Source organism: Anastrepha ludens, chromosome 3 (genome assembly GCF_028408465.1).
Source record: "Anastrepha ludens isolate Willacy chromosome 3, idAnaLude1.1, whole genome shotgun sequence".
Classification (NCBI taxonomy): domain Eukaryota; kingdom Metazoa; phylum Arthropoda; class Insecta; order Diptera; family Tephritidae; genus Anastrepha; species Anastrepha ludens.
In genome coordinates this window covers 439571-456152 of record NC_071499.1, presented here as the reverse complement: position 1 = coordinate 456152, position 16582 = coordinate 439571, and the positions used below count along the sequence as shown (strand labels likewise).

At 35.7% G+C, this 16582-nt stretch overlaps 1 protein-coding gene across 1 annotated transcript; it reads right to left on the bottom strand.

Moving 5' to 3' along the window:
• Positions 1 to 13: 13 nt before the first annotated feature.
• LOC128856777 (uncharacterized) lies at positions 14 to 15971 on the bottom strand. The gene is made up of 4 exons (XM_054092094.1): positions 15368 to 15971; positions 5585 to 5742; positions 3301 to 3493; positions 14 to 3235 (listed from the first exon to the last, which is right to left on the bottom strand). Exons 1-4 carry the CDS (start codon positions 15419 to 15421, stop codon positions 1238 to 1240), a joined length of 2403 nt encoding a protein of 800 aa, XP_053948069.1. The 5' UTR covers positions 15422 to 15971; the 3' UTR covers positions 14 to 1237.
• Positions 15972 to 16582: the final 611 nt, after the last annotated feature.

Genomic DNA, 16582 nt, shown 5'->3' with positions numbered 1-16582 from the left:
AAAACACCAATAATTAATTAAACAAATAACATTATAAACGTTATCCATTTTTATTAACTTTTAAGTTAAATTAACAAAATAAAATGTTTAAAAATATCTATCATTATAACTTTTTAAACATAACCAGAAATATTTTTGGAGAGAATACCTATGGTTATGAAAATGTTTAGAGATGGTTGTTTGCAATAAATTATGTTTTATGGAAATGTGCAAAATTTTAACATATGCAAACTGAGGAACCTTGTAAAATGACATAAAATAACCATAGAACGGTTTTTAAGCTGCATCTGGCATATTCTTATATTATTTCAAACTCTATTTCTTGAAAGGGTATTGTTTCTATGAAACATTGTTTCTCAGTACACATAAATAAAGCAGTTATATAGTGTAATTACTAAAAACAAGGGCGTTAGGGGTGTGAAGAAATGCTATTTACAGCTTTAGCATGTTTTAAACCTTTAATGCCCGATGAAGCCACGCTATTCTTATTTTTTTATAACAGTTTGTTGCTGGAGCTTGCGTCGCTGGTATTTATTTGCAAGCTGCTCAAAGTCGAAAATAAAAGCTAAATGCAAGATATATTTGTGTTAGTATCACAGCTGAATTTTAGTCAACTATTAGGGAAAAATTATAGTAAAATATGTTTGTGTTTAAAAATTTACTACTTTTAACCAGACAATATTTTATAATGGCTAAACTACGTTTCATTGAACTTTGAAATCTATACTAATTTATATTTAGGTCGAGACTAACATCCACGGATGTACGAGCATCTTTGAAATATGTTTAGTTACGCTCCAATTCATTCGGGTATTAAAGGATTAACAACAGTATGTATAGGCTTTGGAATATGATATAAACTATCACACCAAACCCCCGCTGTTGTACCAAAAAAAGATTTTTTCGGGGCATGTAATTTGTTCAAATATTTGTACAAATACTATTATAGTACGCACATCTGTACGTGTGCAAATTTCACTGCGACTTGGCTACATGTATTTGTTCTTACATGGCATATGATGGACCACTTAATTTCAGCCATGAACCGTTTGGATCAACCTACTAAGCTGTAATTGTTACATCAACTTGAATTGAGCCGCAGTTGACTTTAATATGTTACATACCTACATATGGTACGTTCATATATTGTACGTATGTTTGAATAATTTGAACCGCAGTTGACTTTGTTATGTTATGAGTGTACGTATGTAATTTCATAATATGCCAACTTTTTCTATTACTTAAAATTTTCAATTTGGTCAGTCTCCTGATCTTCGTCATGATCTGTAAGTAATGGACTATCATCGCTTAATCGGTTAGGCGGTAATGCGGTGCCTGGTGTTGTAGGTGCTGAACGTGAGACCCAAATTTTTCGCACTCTGCCTCCTCTGCCTGTGAAGAAATTTGTCCCCACTACACTGCTGACAGGACTTTTTAAAATACATCTATTAGAAGGCGTCGTTGTTATATTCGGCACCATTGGAATGTAAAGAGCTTTATTTGGTTTTGGGGTAAATAATTTTCTTTTATGTTGTTGCAAAGTTGACGGGCGCTTCAATATATTTTCGGTGTCATTGGAAGAGCTCAAAGTCCTTTGTGCTGCTGTTGTTATAACTGTTGCTGTACCTTTATCTACTGAAGGAGACTCCAAATGGACAGTGGTCTTAGAAAACATTGGAGAGGTTGTCATGAGGGTTGGGGTTTGTTGTATTTCACAACATTTAACGGAACTGCGAATTGTTTTCCCCTGAGAAGTTGCATTCGTGATCTTGGCTAGTTCTGCAGAGGTGGTTGTGGGTGAAGATACAGTGTTACATAGGGCAGGTTTCATATGCAGCAACATGTCTTCATAGCTTATATTGTCCTGCAATTGACGTATTTGTTCGAGAATATCTCTCACTTCTCCAGTTGGGCTTGTAGCCTGAGGTGGTGAGCTAGGCAAGCAAACGTTTGTAAGGCTACTAACAGCAGAACAATTATCTGGCCTTATGTAGTTACGTGGATCGTCTGCAGTATAATTTTTAGTCAGCTCATTGAGTCGGGATGGTGGAGACTCTGTTTCGTTTATCGTACCTTGTGGATGCTGGTGCAAATGCTTCTGCTGTTTTAATATGTGGCAACAAGTTTCCAGACTTTGTCTTAACAATTGAAGCTCTTTCAATTCTGTTTCTGACAAATCATCTGCAGCTCCAGGAACTGTAAGAGGAATAGCAGCAACTGAATCACATGATTTGTAGGTTGGATTCAGGATACTTGAGTCGAATACAAGTTGTGCTGAATTCGTTTTCGTGCGATGCAAAGGGTTAGGCTTTATATGGCCATTGCGAAAAATTGCCGAGGTCCCGTGATTATTTAATGGAGAGTGCTTAGAAAAAGTTGTGACAGCCTCGCGAGATTCCGAAGGGGCAATGTTACCCTTTCCATCAAAATTTATTACATCTATGGACTTACTACCGCTTGCGTTAGTAGTATTTGCATAAGCGGCTACGGAACTGTTGTTTATAAAAATATCACTGATGCTGTTGTTGCTATTGTTAATATAACGAAGCTGTTGATCGCTTTGAGACTGTATAAAACCTTTTGGGACACAACCCGCGCTAACGCTGCTTCGATTGCTTTCACTACCACTACCGTTGCCAATGTTATCATGATTTTCATTTTTGTTATTTGTATGATTGTGATTGATCCCGACTGAAACTTGATTAAAATTAAAATTTTCGGCAACAGATGTTTGTAAAATAGTATTGTATGAGATTGAAGAGTTTGTAACATTTCCCAGACCAATTTCGCTCTGATTTCCACCAACTGATCCATTAAGTGCCACCACAGTAAAATGTGGTACCTTATTTTGCTGACCTTGATATACTTTCTGCGCTACAATACTGCTACTTATCTCGCGCGTTCCCGCATTGTTGCTATCTCCATTCCCTCCACAGGCGTAAACTATTTGCGAGGCTGAACGAGGCATCATAAACTGTTGCTGGAAATGCGCACTAAACTCAGTTTCCGGACTTGCTGCACGAGAGTATGGAGGTGGTACTAGGGTGTTGGCTTCATTGATATTGCAAATGAAGCTTGAACTAAGCGAATCAACTGTACTTGCCGCGGAAAGTGATCCAACTGGTCGAACGATATAGTTTCGAAAATATTGTACCATCAGGTAACTGGAACCGGATTTAGCATTGTCACTGTTGCATGTGAACACGAGTGGATAAAGATCCGGCTTAGATGTGACCTTAAAACGTTAAACCAACAATAGAGTTACTAAATATAAAGATATTTTAAAATTGCAAATAATACTTCGGTATATGGAGGTGGTGGATGATGAAACGAATTACAGCGACTGTATTGCGGTGGAGCATAGCAGGAACCTGCCGAGTCGCCCTCTGATTGAGCTCGATGCTCCGTGAATCCCCAGCCGCAAAGTGTACGGCGTTTCTTCCATAAAGAGTATGCACACAATATTGCCAAAATAATCGCAACCACCACACACCTATAAAGTCAAAGTTTTATTATGTTAAAAGATGATTGTACATCGCTTTTGGTTATAATGAATTACTCTCCGCCTAGTCTTTTTCGGGTTGTACAGATCGCTAAAGAGTAAACTGCAAATAATTACTTTACTAATTACGAAAACAGTTTTTCCACAAATTATTGAAAATATAAACACGTTTTTATTAAAATTCCACATGAAAGTATTCATTTGCGGCAGGGAAAACATTCATAGTCAAGTGTGCATAGGTGTATAGAATATGTTCTGTGGATATTTTCAAGCGGGATGCTTTAAAGCCCAATAGAATTATATAAATTTTTGAGCGATATGTGATGAGGAGCAGCAGGTTTGTCTTTGATAAAGGGTGAGCAGATTGGAGGTACTTTTTCAATAGGTTTTTTTGATAGATCACGCCTGACTACTGTCAAACTAAATACATGATTTTTTTCAGTATTCATTGATATTTCATCATGGAAAGACCTACGCCTCGTGAAGCCCGTGATCTCCACAATATTTGTTCCACCAAGACGGCGCTACTTGTAACACAGCCCGTGAAACAATGGATTTACTACGTCGTCGTGCCGGTGAGCAATTTATCTATCGTCCCGGACCAGCAGATTGGCCACCAAAATCGTGTGATATCACACCTTTGGACTTTTATTTGTGAGGCATTGGAAGCCAATACTACTAAAGTTATTCACGAGATTCCGACCGAAGTCTTCCAACCAGTCATTCAAAATTAGTGTTTATGGATGGTCGAATTACGGCGCAGTTGTGGCTAAGATTTTAAAGGGACTATCTTTAAAAAATAAATGTCATGAATGTTTCTACATAAAAATAATAAAGTTTGCCCAATCATTTTGAATTTTCGTTGTTTTATTTCAATTTAAAATCCGACAACTCTAAAATGATCACCCTTTATATAGTGGGATCGCGATAAATCGATAGCTCGATAAGTTGAAAATTGCAATAATTTTTAACAACGAAACAATCGGTGATAATAATTCGTTCACATATGCATTAATCACCTATAAATCCACTAAATTAATCTACCCGTTCACATATGGCAGATTACCTGCAAAATCAACAATCAGCTGTCAATACTGCTTTGAGAGGTTATTCTTCATAGAAATTAGTTTGGTGGAATATTTCGGTGTTTTTGGTTTCTTTAATTATTATTATTGGAGGAATTCCGTATGCGACGTTTACTGAGGTTGCAAAAAATTATGGCAGCAATACGCATTCGAAATTCGATATTATATTTTATAATGAGTTATAAGAGGGCACACGTTTATAGACACACGCTCTTTTCTGTGAAATGAATCCCGAATTAATAATATTTAACAAAAATTTTATTAGAATTATGTTTACAGACCTGTTTTCTTTACCGGCATCCATTTCATTTAGTTTTTATTTTGATGTTTCTCCTTGCATTCGTAATAATAAAATTCGATAACACAGAAAAAAGTATCGTTATTATCTAGGATTATTTTATAATCCCAGATTTTGGGAGAGAAAATTTCTATGGGAAATCGCGATTTTTAATTACGGATTTTGAGTTAAGCGTGAAAAAGTAGATCATCTACTTATATGTCAACGTATTTATAACTCGAATTTTTTCCAGCCGAACGACTCAATTTTTTTTAGTGGCAGTCAAATTCATAAGCTTAGGAAATATTATATAATATTCAGAAGCTCTATGGCAAAAACAACGGGAAACATTTTAACCCTCTAACTAACAGCATATTTTGTTTGTTAGTTTATGCATTGGAAAAGCGCAAGTGGAGAATGACTTTCCTGAGCCAAAAAATCTAAAATTACTAAGACGTTTACCGCGCTTAAGTTTCCTGTTTTTGATACATTTCTAAGTTGAAATTACATTTTAATAGAAAAAATATTTAAAAATTTGAACATTGAATTTGTGCGTTTGGTTTTCGGTTTTAATACCTACCTATTTCAGGTTCTTTTTCGTCCAGTTAAAGACAGTTACAAATAATTTATATTAAAACTAACGTTTTTTCGACTGCTCGACTTTTTACTGCAGTGTATTATCGTAAGAGTACATTCTGTATCATGAAAAAAATATCTTACCAGAAAAACCAATGGCTGATGAAAAATAAATTCAAGACGTGTTCTGACGGTGGTGGTAGTTGTCGGGGTCCATTTTGGTATGGTGGACAACATCCTTGAGTACAACATTCCCTTGGCAACGAACAGTAATGACCTCCTTCACAAAAGCGAGCTGCAACCTGTTCAAGTTAAATTTTCAAATATTTATTTGGACTTGTATAAGTTATTTGGTTAGCACTCAAAAAAATTTACATATTATCCGTCTATTTACGGGCGATGCATATAACAAATTTTATATAAAATATTTATTTGAAATTTCTTTATTCCAATATCTTAAAATTACACCAAAAAGTTAAATCAAAGGGCGTTAAGTTTTATCTTGATTATACATACATATTCACAGAGAGGTCGTTGGTTCGAATCTCGGTGAAAGCAAAATTAATAAAAACATTTTTCTAATAGCGGTCGCCCCTCGGTAGGCAATGGCAAACCTCCGAGTGTATTTCTGCTATGAAAAAGCTCCTCATAAAAATATCTGCCGTTCGGAGTCGGCTTGAAACTGTAGGACGCTCCATTTGTGGAACAACATCAAAACGCATACCACAAATATGAGGAGGAGCTCGGCCAAACACCTAACAGAAGTGTACACGCCAATTATTTATTTTTTTTTATACATATGATACAGGTTATGATATGATACTTAGGACAACTTTTTAGGCCTTTACATAGTATGGAGTATATGACATTATTATTTGGTAAATGAATTTTTATGTTTAACACGAAAACTATGTATTAAGGCTTTGAGATAAAAAGTGTATATCTATTTAAAAATTTGGGTTTAACCATTTGCGGCTTTAGCTGTACTCTAATAGGCAAACAATTTCGCACCCTTGTTTAAGAGTAAATTCCTTTGCCACTATTTGTATATTTTTGTGCACTTTTTATCAATTGGAGAATCCCATACGTAAAGGTATATATTAATTTAATATTTTTCTACTATGAGAACAAAACAGAATGGCTTCGAAATTTTTAATAGTGTTGAAATGTCGAAGATATTATAGATAGTGACTGTTTTGTGTATTTTGGAGTGTGCTTCAGGCGCAACAGCTGAGGCTCGAGCATTTAGAAGACATACTATATATAAACACTTATATGGGTGCATGCGTATAGTATAAACAGAGCTCAGAGCACTCGTCTTAAAAAAAAATTGCAAATATTCGCAAATAATTCTAAATAACAAGAAATATTGACATGTTGACTTCTTCAATTTTAAATTTAGTATCTGTGGCATCGCGGAGAAAAATTGGCATATATGTAGATGTACTACACTTCACTCCTAGAAATATGAGTTTGCGCAATGCTTACAACTGGGCTTTCGCTTCGTTTCGCAACCTGACTTTGAATATACACGGTTATATGAAGGCGTTCCCTGCCAGGATTCAGAAGATAGTTTGCTCGTATATCTTAAAGAACTAATGTCACTGTTACTTTCAACAGTGTTAAATTTTAACTATACACTGTTAAATTTTAATTGAAAGTTAGTCCAACACTACTAACGCATACCTAACTTCTTATCGTGCATAATGAAGACAGTTTGTTTATTTGTGCACAACATTTTTTTCTGAATAGTGAAATATTAATATTAGACCTCCATAGCCGCGGTTCAAAACTCCCTATAGGCATGAAACCCCAAATGATAGAAAAGCCTTTTTCTAGTAGCAGTTACCTCTCGACAGGCCAGGGCAAACATCTGTAGACATCCCTCCAAGCGGTATTATAACATACAGCACGGAGAGAGCCAGGAAAAGAGTTCTCAAACGATAACGTAACAATTTTCTCTTCTTCAGGTGAGTTGTATAATTCCCATAAAAATGTTAATAAATTATTTTTTTAACGTGGAGCTATTATTTTAATTAAATGTAAATTGAATGTGATTGCGATTAGCCGTCTTTAAGAGCCTTACTCTTCTTAACACTTCCTTCAAGAATTATTATAAATATAATCAAAAGAAACTATATTTAGACGTATAGCCTTTATATATCTGGATGTTAGTTTCTAGTTTTAAGATTATGTATTGTACTACAATTACGTTAAGTTCTTAACATACTAGAAATCTTACATATACACCCAAATATCTTAGTATCAGTAAATAAATAAATTAAAAAATTTAAATAAGCATACATTTAATAATGCAGTTAATATTGTAAGTAATACATTTCATTAACTTTAGTTTGTATAATTTACCCATTTTCAACTTTGGAAAACATACCCATGTATGGTGAAAAAAATTGAAAATGTGTGACTAGTAATATAGCGTTATCCGGCTCTCAGTGAATTTGACAGAATCAGCTAATAGGCTGACGTAACTGGGGCACGAAGCGGTTTGTTTACGAAAAAACTAAGATTGTGTTAGTGGTATAAGAAAAAAATCAACACAATGTCGGTTGTAGTTTGAACAACGACTGATTGGACGAGTGTGTGAAAACATGCAAAATGATTGTGCATAATTCGGCTGGCGATAAGATTGTGTTAGTGATATACGAAAAAAATAAACACAGTCCCCACTTATGTTGCTTCGTTCCCATCTGAACAACGACTGATTGGACGAGTGTGTGAATACATGTGAAATGATTGTACAGAATTTGGCGGCTGCCTCCCCCGTGACGTGGCAGCCGAAGTTCCCCTCATAATTTTCTTTTTCACCATAATTATTGGCCAAACCTTGTAAATCTATCATCCTTCATACGCATGCAGAGGCATAAAGTGAATGACCTATATTTGATGATAATGCATTTCGAAAAACGATCCTTTATTTTTGTGATTTTAACAACCAGATCAGGACAGTACTGAAAATAAACAAACTTTTTTTCACAAGCTATTTGTTTGTGAATGTTGGAAATAATAAAAATTTAGGTGCTGCCGCAGCCGAATGGTTGGTGCGTGACTACCATTCGGAATTCAGAGAGGAACGTAGGGTTGAAACACCAAAATTAAGAAAAAAAGAGGTTGTCTGTAAAGTCGGTTTAATGACGATAGTTTAACGTGATAACGTCATAAGAAAATACTGATTGAATGGTTGCATTTTTCAAAAGGAAATTTTAATTTTATTTGTTTGATAGATATTTTGTATGGATATAGAGAATGAGTTAACATTAACATAAAATATATACATAATATAACATAACATAACATAACATAACATAACATAACATAACAAATTACCCCGTATTAAAGCACTTATCAACAGCTTTCATTTGATACCCATATTGTACATACACAACCAAAGGTTACCCGGGTCCACGTTTTGACCTTTATCTCGAGACTCCAGTCACGGAGCGGCATGAAAAATACTCTGTACTAAAGCATTCACCAACAGCTTTCATTTGATACCCATATTGTACATACACGTCCGAAGGTTACCCGGGTCCACGTTTTGACCTATATCTTGAGACCCTATCTACCAATAGGTATTCAAACTATACGGAAATCATCTTCAATACCTACTTAACAATGTGTGTAAGTTCGGTTTAATTCGGTTCAAAGACACGGCGGGTCCACGTTTTGGCATATATTTCCAGACCCTAGTCATCAATAGGTATGAAAATTACCCCGTATTAAAGCACTTATCAACAGCTTTCATTTGATATCCATATTGTACAAACACATTCTAGGGTCCACGTTTTGGTCTCTATCTCGAGACCCTAGTCACGGAGCGGATGGAAATACTCTGAACTAAAGCATTCACCAACAGCTTCCATTTGATACCCATATTGTACATACACATCCGAAGGTTACCCGGGTCCACGTTTTGACCTATATCTCGAGACCCTATCTACCAATAGGTATCCAAACTATACGGAAACCATCTTCAATACCTCCTTAACAATGTGTGTAAGTTTGGTTTAATTCGGTGCAAAGACACGGTGGGTCCACGTTTTGGCATATGGGCATTTTCACGGTAACGGACGCGACATTTGTACGCTTTTACGGGCGTCCAAAACAATGAAGACAAAGTAAAAGTTTATATATATTGATATTGTTTTAAAGGGCTGACGGAGTGCTAGATTTTAATATATACGGGAAAGATCTTTTACAAATAAGTACGTAGTTATAAGCAATTATAAAGTGATACGGACGCGACAAAAAATAGAAGTTTTTTTGAGGCGCATTCAGAAATATACAAATTAAGGATTTTTATATATATACAATATATATGTTAATAAATGCGAACGGATGACTGTTATTCGTAGGTTTATGAAATATGATAATTTTCTCTTCGTTTTTTTTTAATTGAGTATAGAAGAAATACGGAGGCGACATAGCGGACGCGACAAAATTTTCCATGAGCCAGGAAATTGAATTTTTTTCATTATGACACTTCAATTTTATTGAAAATAAAAACTCAAGTAATATTACAGTAAAAACGACTTAAAAAATTTAAAAGAAGAAAGTTATTAGTTTTTAGGATGGTCTATTTTAATTATTTTCTTTAATGAATAGGCCATCCGAGCAACTACAATACATTTACTGTCGAAATATGAAAACCAATGCATACTTTTAACTCCTTTGATATATGGAACATTTTGCCATAACTCTGACAGTTGATTAGAAAAACTATCAATTTGTGTTCCAGAGATATACAAAATTTTAACTCCATCAATGTTGTTCTTACCACATTCATAGAAGCATAAGGCATCACCGAGAATGATATTTCTTGCTTTAACGATTTGCCAGACTTTTCGTTTAACTACGGCACGTATTCCGTCTGCAGCAACTTTGCCTTTGGCGAAAAATTTCCAATCTAAGATTCTTTTTTCATTTTCTCTCTATATTTCGTTGTTATTGCTTTTCTTGTTTCTTTTGCCGTTTTTGCCATCTATAAAATTTTTAACTTGTGCAATCTCTACGATTTTATTTAAAATTTAAGGTTCGCGGTAACGGACGCGACAAATTTCAAACACCAATAAATTTTATTAATCGTTTTTGTCGAGAGTCAATGGCTACTTTTCTTAAGTGAAATAAGTTATTTGCTTAAAGTCTGAAAGCAATTTATACTTCAACACTTTTTGCACTAATGAGAACAATAAATGCTATTTTTCGGTAACGGACGCGACATACGAATATAAGCAGAAGTAATAAAAAAAAAATTACCGTTTTTCGATCTCCACTAAGTCTCTCTGCTTGTAAAACATTATGTTACTATCAGTAGAAGATTTTTAAATTATTAAAAACCTCATAGTATTGCTTTCAATAAGGGAATATTACAAGGAAAAAAGTTGGTATATTTGGTCAAAAGAGCTAGATTTTTGTAAATTTTGTATATTCGTTGTATATTTCGGCTCAAATTAAACGAAAAGAAAAATTCTTTTATATTTATAAAGTAAACACATTTGAGATTTATTATTCATCAACAATAAGTTTTCAGGAACAGTTTGAGTTTTGCACTCGTGGTTGACCTTTTTCTGAAAATGCCCATATATTTCCAGACCCTAGTCATCAATAGGTATGAAAATTACCCCGTATTAAAGCACTTATCAACAGCTTTCATTTGATACCCATATTGTACATACACAACCAAAGGTTACCCGGGTCCACGTTTTGACCTATATCTCGAGACCCCAGTCACGGAGCGGCATGAAAAATACTCTGTACTAAAGCATTCACCAACAGCTTCAATTTGATATCCATATTGTACAAATACATTCTAGGATCCACGTTTTGGTCTCTATCTCGAGACCCTAGTCACGGAGCGGATGGAAATACTCTGAACTAAAGCATTCACCAACAGCTTCCATTTGATACCCATATTGTACATACACATCCGAAGGTTACCCGGGTCCACGTTTTGACCTATATCTCCAGACCCTATCTACCAATAGGTATCCAAACTATACGGAAATCATCTTCAATACCTCCTTAACAATGTGTGTAAGTTTGGTTTAATTCGGTGCAAAGACACGGTGGGTCCACATTTTGGCATATATTTCCAGACCCTAGTCATCAATAGGTATGAAAATTACCCCGTATTAAAGCACTTATCAACAGCTTTCATTTTATACCCATATTGTACATACACAACCAATGGTTACCCGGGTCCACGTTTTGGCCTATATCTCGAGACCCCAGTCACGGAGCGACATGAAAAATACTCTGTACTAAAGCATTCACCAACAGCTTCAATTTGATATCCATATTGTACAAACACATTCTAGGATCCACGTTTTGGTCTCTATCTCGAGACCCTAGTCACGGAGCGGCATGAAAAATACTCTGGACTAAAGCATTCACCAACAGCTTCCATTTGATACCCATATTGTACATACACATCCGAAGGTTACCCGGGTCCACGTTTTGACCTATATCTCGAGCCCTATTTCCAAAATAAAATATAATCCATGTTACTCGTGGATGATGTAGCTTTCGAATGGTGAAAGAATTTTTAAAATCGGTCCAGTAGTTTTTGAGCCTATTCATTACAAACAAACAAAGTTTTCCTCTTTATAATATTAGTATAGAAGTATAGACAACATATCTTATAAGGTATATGGTAAATATTACCATACATTTTTTCCTTCATATATAATAAAAAAATTAATAATAATAACATTAAAACAACATGTATTATTAACAAACTTGGTTTTATTTTAAATTCTTCAAGTGAATCAAATTAATAATAATCAATAAGAAGGCATATGCAAATACAAATACGTGAATTTATATATGTACATATGCGCATATACATACATATATACGCTCACTTAAGTAGGAGAGAGCAAGATGTCGAACGTTGCCGTTCGTTTGCTTTGTTTGCTTTGTCGTTCGTTCCGCGCTTTCGCTTGCAGTTCATTCAATGCAATGAGCAAGGTAACGACAAATGAGCAAGGTAACGGCAATGAGCAAGGTAACACTAATGAGCAAGGTAACGACACATTTTTTCGTGCGTGCAGCCTGTTAAATCGAATTATAAGACGTTATCACGTCAAAATATCTGCCGTTGGGAGTCGTCTTGAAACTGTAGGTCCTTCTATTTGTGGTACAACATCAAGACGCACACCACAAATAGGAGGAGGAGCTCGGCCAAACAACCAAAAAGGGTGTAAGCACCTATTATATATATATATAATTAATAAGTACCAAATTAAATGTGCAAAAGGAGCTTAAAAAGCACTAATGCAAACTCCAGGTAACATGGCAAGTGTGGGAGGTGTAGTTGCTGCAAAAGCATAATAAATTGATGGCTAAGGAAATGCGCAATATGGAAGAAAATACTAGCTTCCATGTTTACAAAGGGAAAATTCACAAGTTGAAGGTTAAAGCTAAAATGATGAAATGGGTGGAGGGGACATTGTACAGTCCATCAGTTTATATGCTGCCAGCCCAAACTCATGTAGGTTGTTGTACAAACAATTTTCAATCCACTTCCTGCAATTCGAACACCACAAAGTTGGGTCCAAAAACTGGACAACTCGTGTGAGATAATCCAACCTGGCTGAGGCCGCAAGAGCAAAATTGGACCAATTGGTTCGAATTATTCAAAATACAACATTCAACTTATATGGCCGTTCATAGACACGCAAGTGTAATGTTCCAACTTCTGATTGGACGAAATAATGATAGAATAAGAGATTGCGCCTTCCGAATTCGCTGTGGCGTCACGCCCCGAGAATATAAAAATAAAAGGAAGGGGAATTATTTGAAATTTCTCTTCCTTTTGTTTGTTTGTTTGTCTATTAAGGTGCCTGACATCATTTTGATGAGTGTGTAAAATAAGCAGGCTGAACTCATCCATGGTGAAAATAATTCGGAAGGTGTGGCCAATATCAGGCCATTAACCGGCGTTCAGCGGGTTTGACAGAATCAGAGGGGATGGCGTAACTGGGGCCACGATGCGGTTTGTATACAAAAAAAACTAGGTAGGTAGGTAGGTAGGATGGTTGTCATAAAGACACACTTAGACCTTTCGCAGGTCCATTGTGATACCACTGGAGCTTATCCTTACCCTACGTGTTCCTTTTCGAACCATCCGGTAACTTTAATAAACGAGCAGAGCTTCGTTAGTTTTAGATGGGCTATGTCCGCTACATCGGTTAAAAATGCTGTATCAAGAGTGTGCAGCCTTCTCATAGCTAAGCTTTAACACTCACATAAAAGGTATCTGACTGTTTCCTCTTCTTCTGTATTAAGACAGCTTTTACAAAAATCGAAGTACGGGAGTCCTAATCTTCTAGCGTGGCTGCCTATTAAACAATGACCAGTTAATACCCCTATCATTTTTCTTATAGCTTCTCTGTTAAATCTTAGCAAGATCTTCGATCGACCGCTGTTCCAGTTCGGCCATGTCTGTCTGCTTAGTTCGCCTGTTGTGAGGTTTTGCCAGCTTCAATTTAGTGGCTATAAGTGGCTATAGGCATTGGTATTAGCGGCTTACCCGGTTTGAGATCGAGCGTTGTACCGGTTCGAGCACGTTCATCCGCCTTGCAGTTTCCTCCTATATTCCTGTGGCCTGGCACCCAGATAAGGTGCACTTTGTAGCACTTAGATACCTCATTTAGTAGTTTAAAACATTCTAAAACTGTTTTTGATGAGTGTGTTTTAGTTTCAAGCGCTTTTATTGCCGCTTGACTGTCCGAGTAAATGAAGACTTCATTTGTGGATAATACTCTCGTTTTTATTACCGTAAGTCCCTCTTTTATGGCTGTGACTTCCGCCTGAAATACACTGCAATGATCAGGTAGGCGAAATGATTGGCATACTCCGAGTTTATCGGAGTAAACCCCTCCACCTACTTTGTTGTCCAGTTTTGAGCCATCTGTGTAGATGTTTAAATCATTTTTCTTAACAATAAGCCCGTTATCCCATTCCTCTTTGGAAGGAAATACTGTGACAAAGGTTTTATTTAAGTTGATGTCCTTGGTCTTACAGAAATCCGTTGTGCCAGGAATGCAGGGGAATTTTTCTAAAATTGAAGGGTGTCCTTCTTGGTTCGTTCTGAGTAGGCCGATTTCTCTTAGTCTGAGAGCTGCTTTGGCAGCTGTTTGCTTACCGAATTGCTCTATTGGTAAAAGGTTAAGCATAATATTTAGTGCTTCTGTGGGTGTGGTCCTAAGGGCCCCGCAGATGCAAAGACTGGCCATTCTTTGTACAAGTACCATGGTTCCTTTAATGTATAAATTATCTAAAGCTGGCCTATTAGCCTTCCAGCTTAGTTTTCTGACTAGTATTAGACCTAAGTAGAGACCCTCATCACTAAATGACAGTGCCGTACGAAAAAAAATAAGACTGTGTTAGCTCGCATAATTTTGTTTTTTACCATAGTTAATAACCAAACCAGGTAATGCTGCAATTAGTGGTGTCGTTGTGCCACATGCATATGTATATTATCATCAGGTTAATTAAAAGTATGCTATTACAATAGGTCTTCCGTAAAACCATTATTTCATAATAAAAATTATTGTTTTGGTGGGGTTTACTAAATTTTAATTTCAATATGTATGAGCATTGCTATTAAAATGAAAATTATACCGTTTCTGTTTTAATTTGAGTATAAAGATGTCTCAATAAGTTTGCTATTGCATACATTCATATGTATGTACATACACATTCACATATTTGAGATCTAAATGTACACACGGTTTCATGTCACGAGCATGTATGATACAAATGAAGTCAAATGATGTCCTTTGTACTTCTCAACCAGTCTTTTAAATACATATGTATGTATATGTATGTGCATATGCGTGTTTGAACTTTTATATGTGTATATACATTTTGTATATATAATGTAATCAAACTGTAAAAACTTACTAGTCTCGGCATACGAAAGATGTTAAACATGAAAATAGCTGGGAGCAAAAACATTTTCTTTAGCTCCTAGAAACTGTTTGTCATAGAGTGTGGATAAAAGGTAGTTCTGCATCCATTAACTAGGTAAATAAATACTGTCTTTTGCAGCTCTAGACGTCAATCAGTTGTATTTTAAAAGAACATGTTTAATTTGGTTGATCCAGAATTATTGTTGCTAATATTTGTGCAACTTTTTATTTGTAGTGTCGAGTGACAACTCTCTAGCAGCTTTCTTATATAAAATTCGAAATTCGTTCACAAGCAATTAAAAAACAAGAGTAGCGTGCTTGGTATACTCAGTTCTTTTAACGTTGTTACTAAAAATTTATCTGGAGTTTCTAACGCTTTCATTTGCGAATAAATTTATGATGAAATGTTTCACAATTTTTTCCATACTTATCACTTTTTTCTTTATATTTGGTAATTGTTGTTTTACTAGTTTAACAAAATAAGTAATGAACTAAATCGATTCTCTATATTAGTTTTCCAATTCCAATAATTCCAATAATAATTTCATAATTCTATATAAAATAAATAAATTCTTCCACTATAACTATTCAATACAATTTTCACATTAATTTGCTATGAAAAACATTGAAAAAGGGAAATTTTGTAAACTACCCTTAGCATACTGTTCGTCATTCCACAATATCCTCTTTACCCTTTACCATGGTGGTATGTTTACACATATCATGTAGCATTGCCAATGATGAAATATTCGTACTATTGTATTTATTGCGAGGAATTAGAACTGCTGGTCCCTTACACATCCCAATTGTATCCATTAACTAGGTTCATTAACTACTATAAAATTAAAAATGCCACTAGAAAGGATTCAACGACTCGCTGCTCTGTGCATAACAGAAGCGATGAAAACCACTCCAACGGCGGCGCTGGAAATGATTCTCAGCATGCCACCTATTGACCTTATGGCGGAAAACCTGGCAGCGAAATCCGCGAGGAGGTTGGTGGATGCTGGAGTAATTACCTGCAGAACTTCGGTCACAGCTCAAAAGGAAAGTGAAGCTCAGGTTGCACAGACTACATGACTCCGTACTTTAGTTGGGAGAGAAGGGTTCGCACTGCAATTGAAGATGAGGGATGGCACAAAGGTATGAAGCCTGGCCATAAAACTTTTCACATCTAAACAGGCGGCTCTAAAACTTCAGATGGAGT

Excerpts from the sequence above, each read along its gene's own strand:
- LOC128856777 (XM_054092094.1), bottom strand. The coding sequence starts at position 15,421 with ATGTTTTTGCTCCCAGCTATTTTCATGTTTAACATCTTTCGTATGCCG. Across the intron at positions 5,743-15,367 it reads TCTTTCGTATGCCGAGACTA|GTTGCAGCTCGCTTTTGTGA; the intron begins GTAAGTTTTTAC and ends TAACTTGAACAG. Across the intron at positions 3,494-5,584 it reads ATCAGCCATTGGTTTTTCTG|GTGTGTGGTGGTTGCGATTA; the intron begins GTAAGATATTTT and ends TTGACTTTATAG.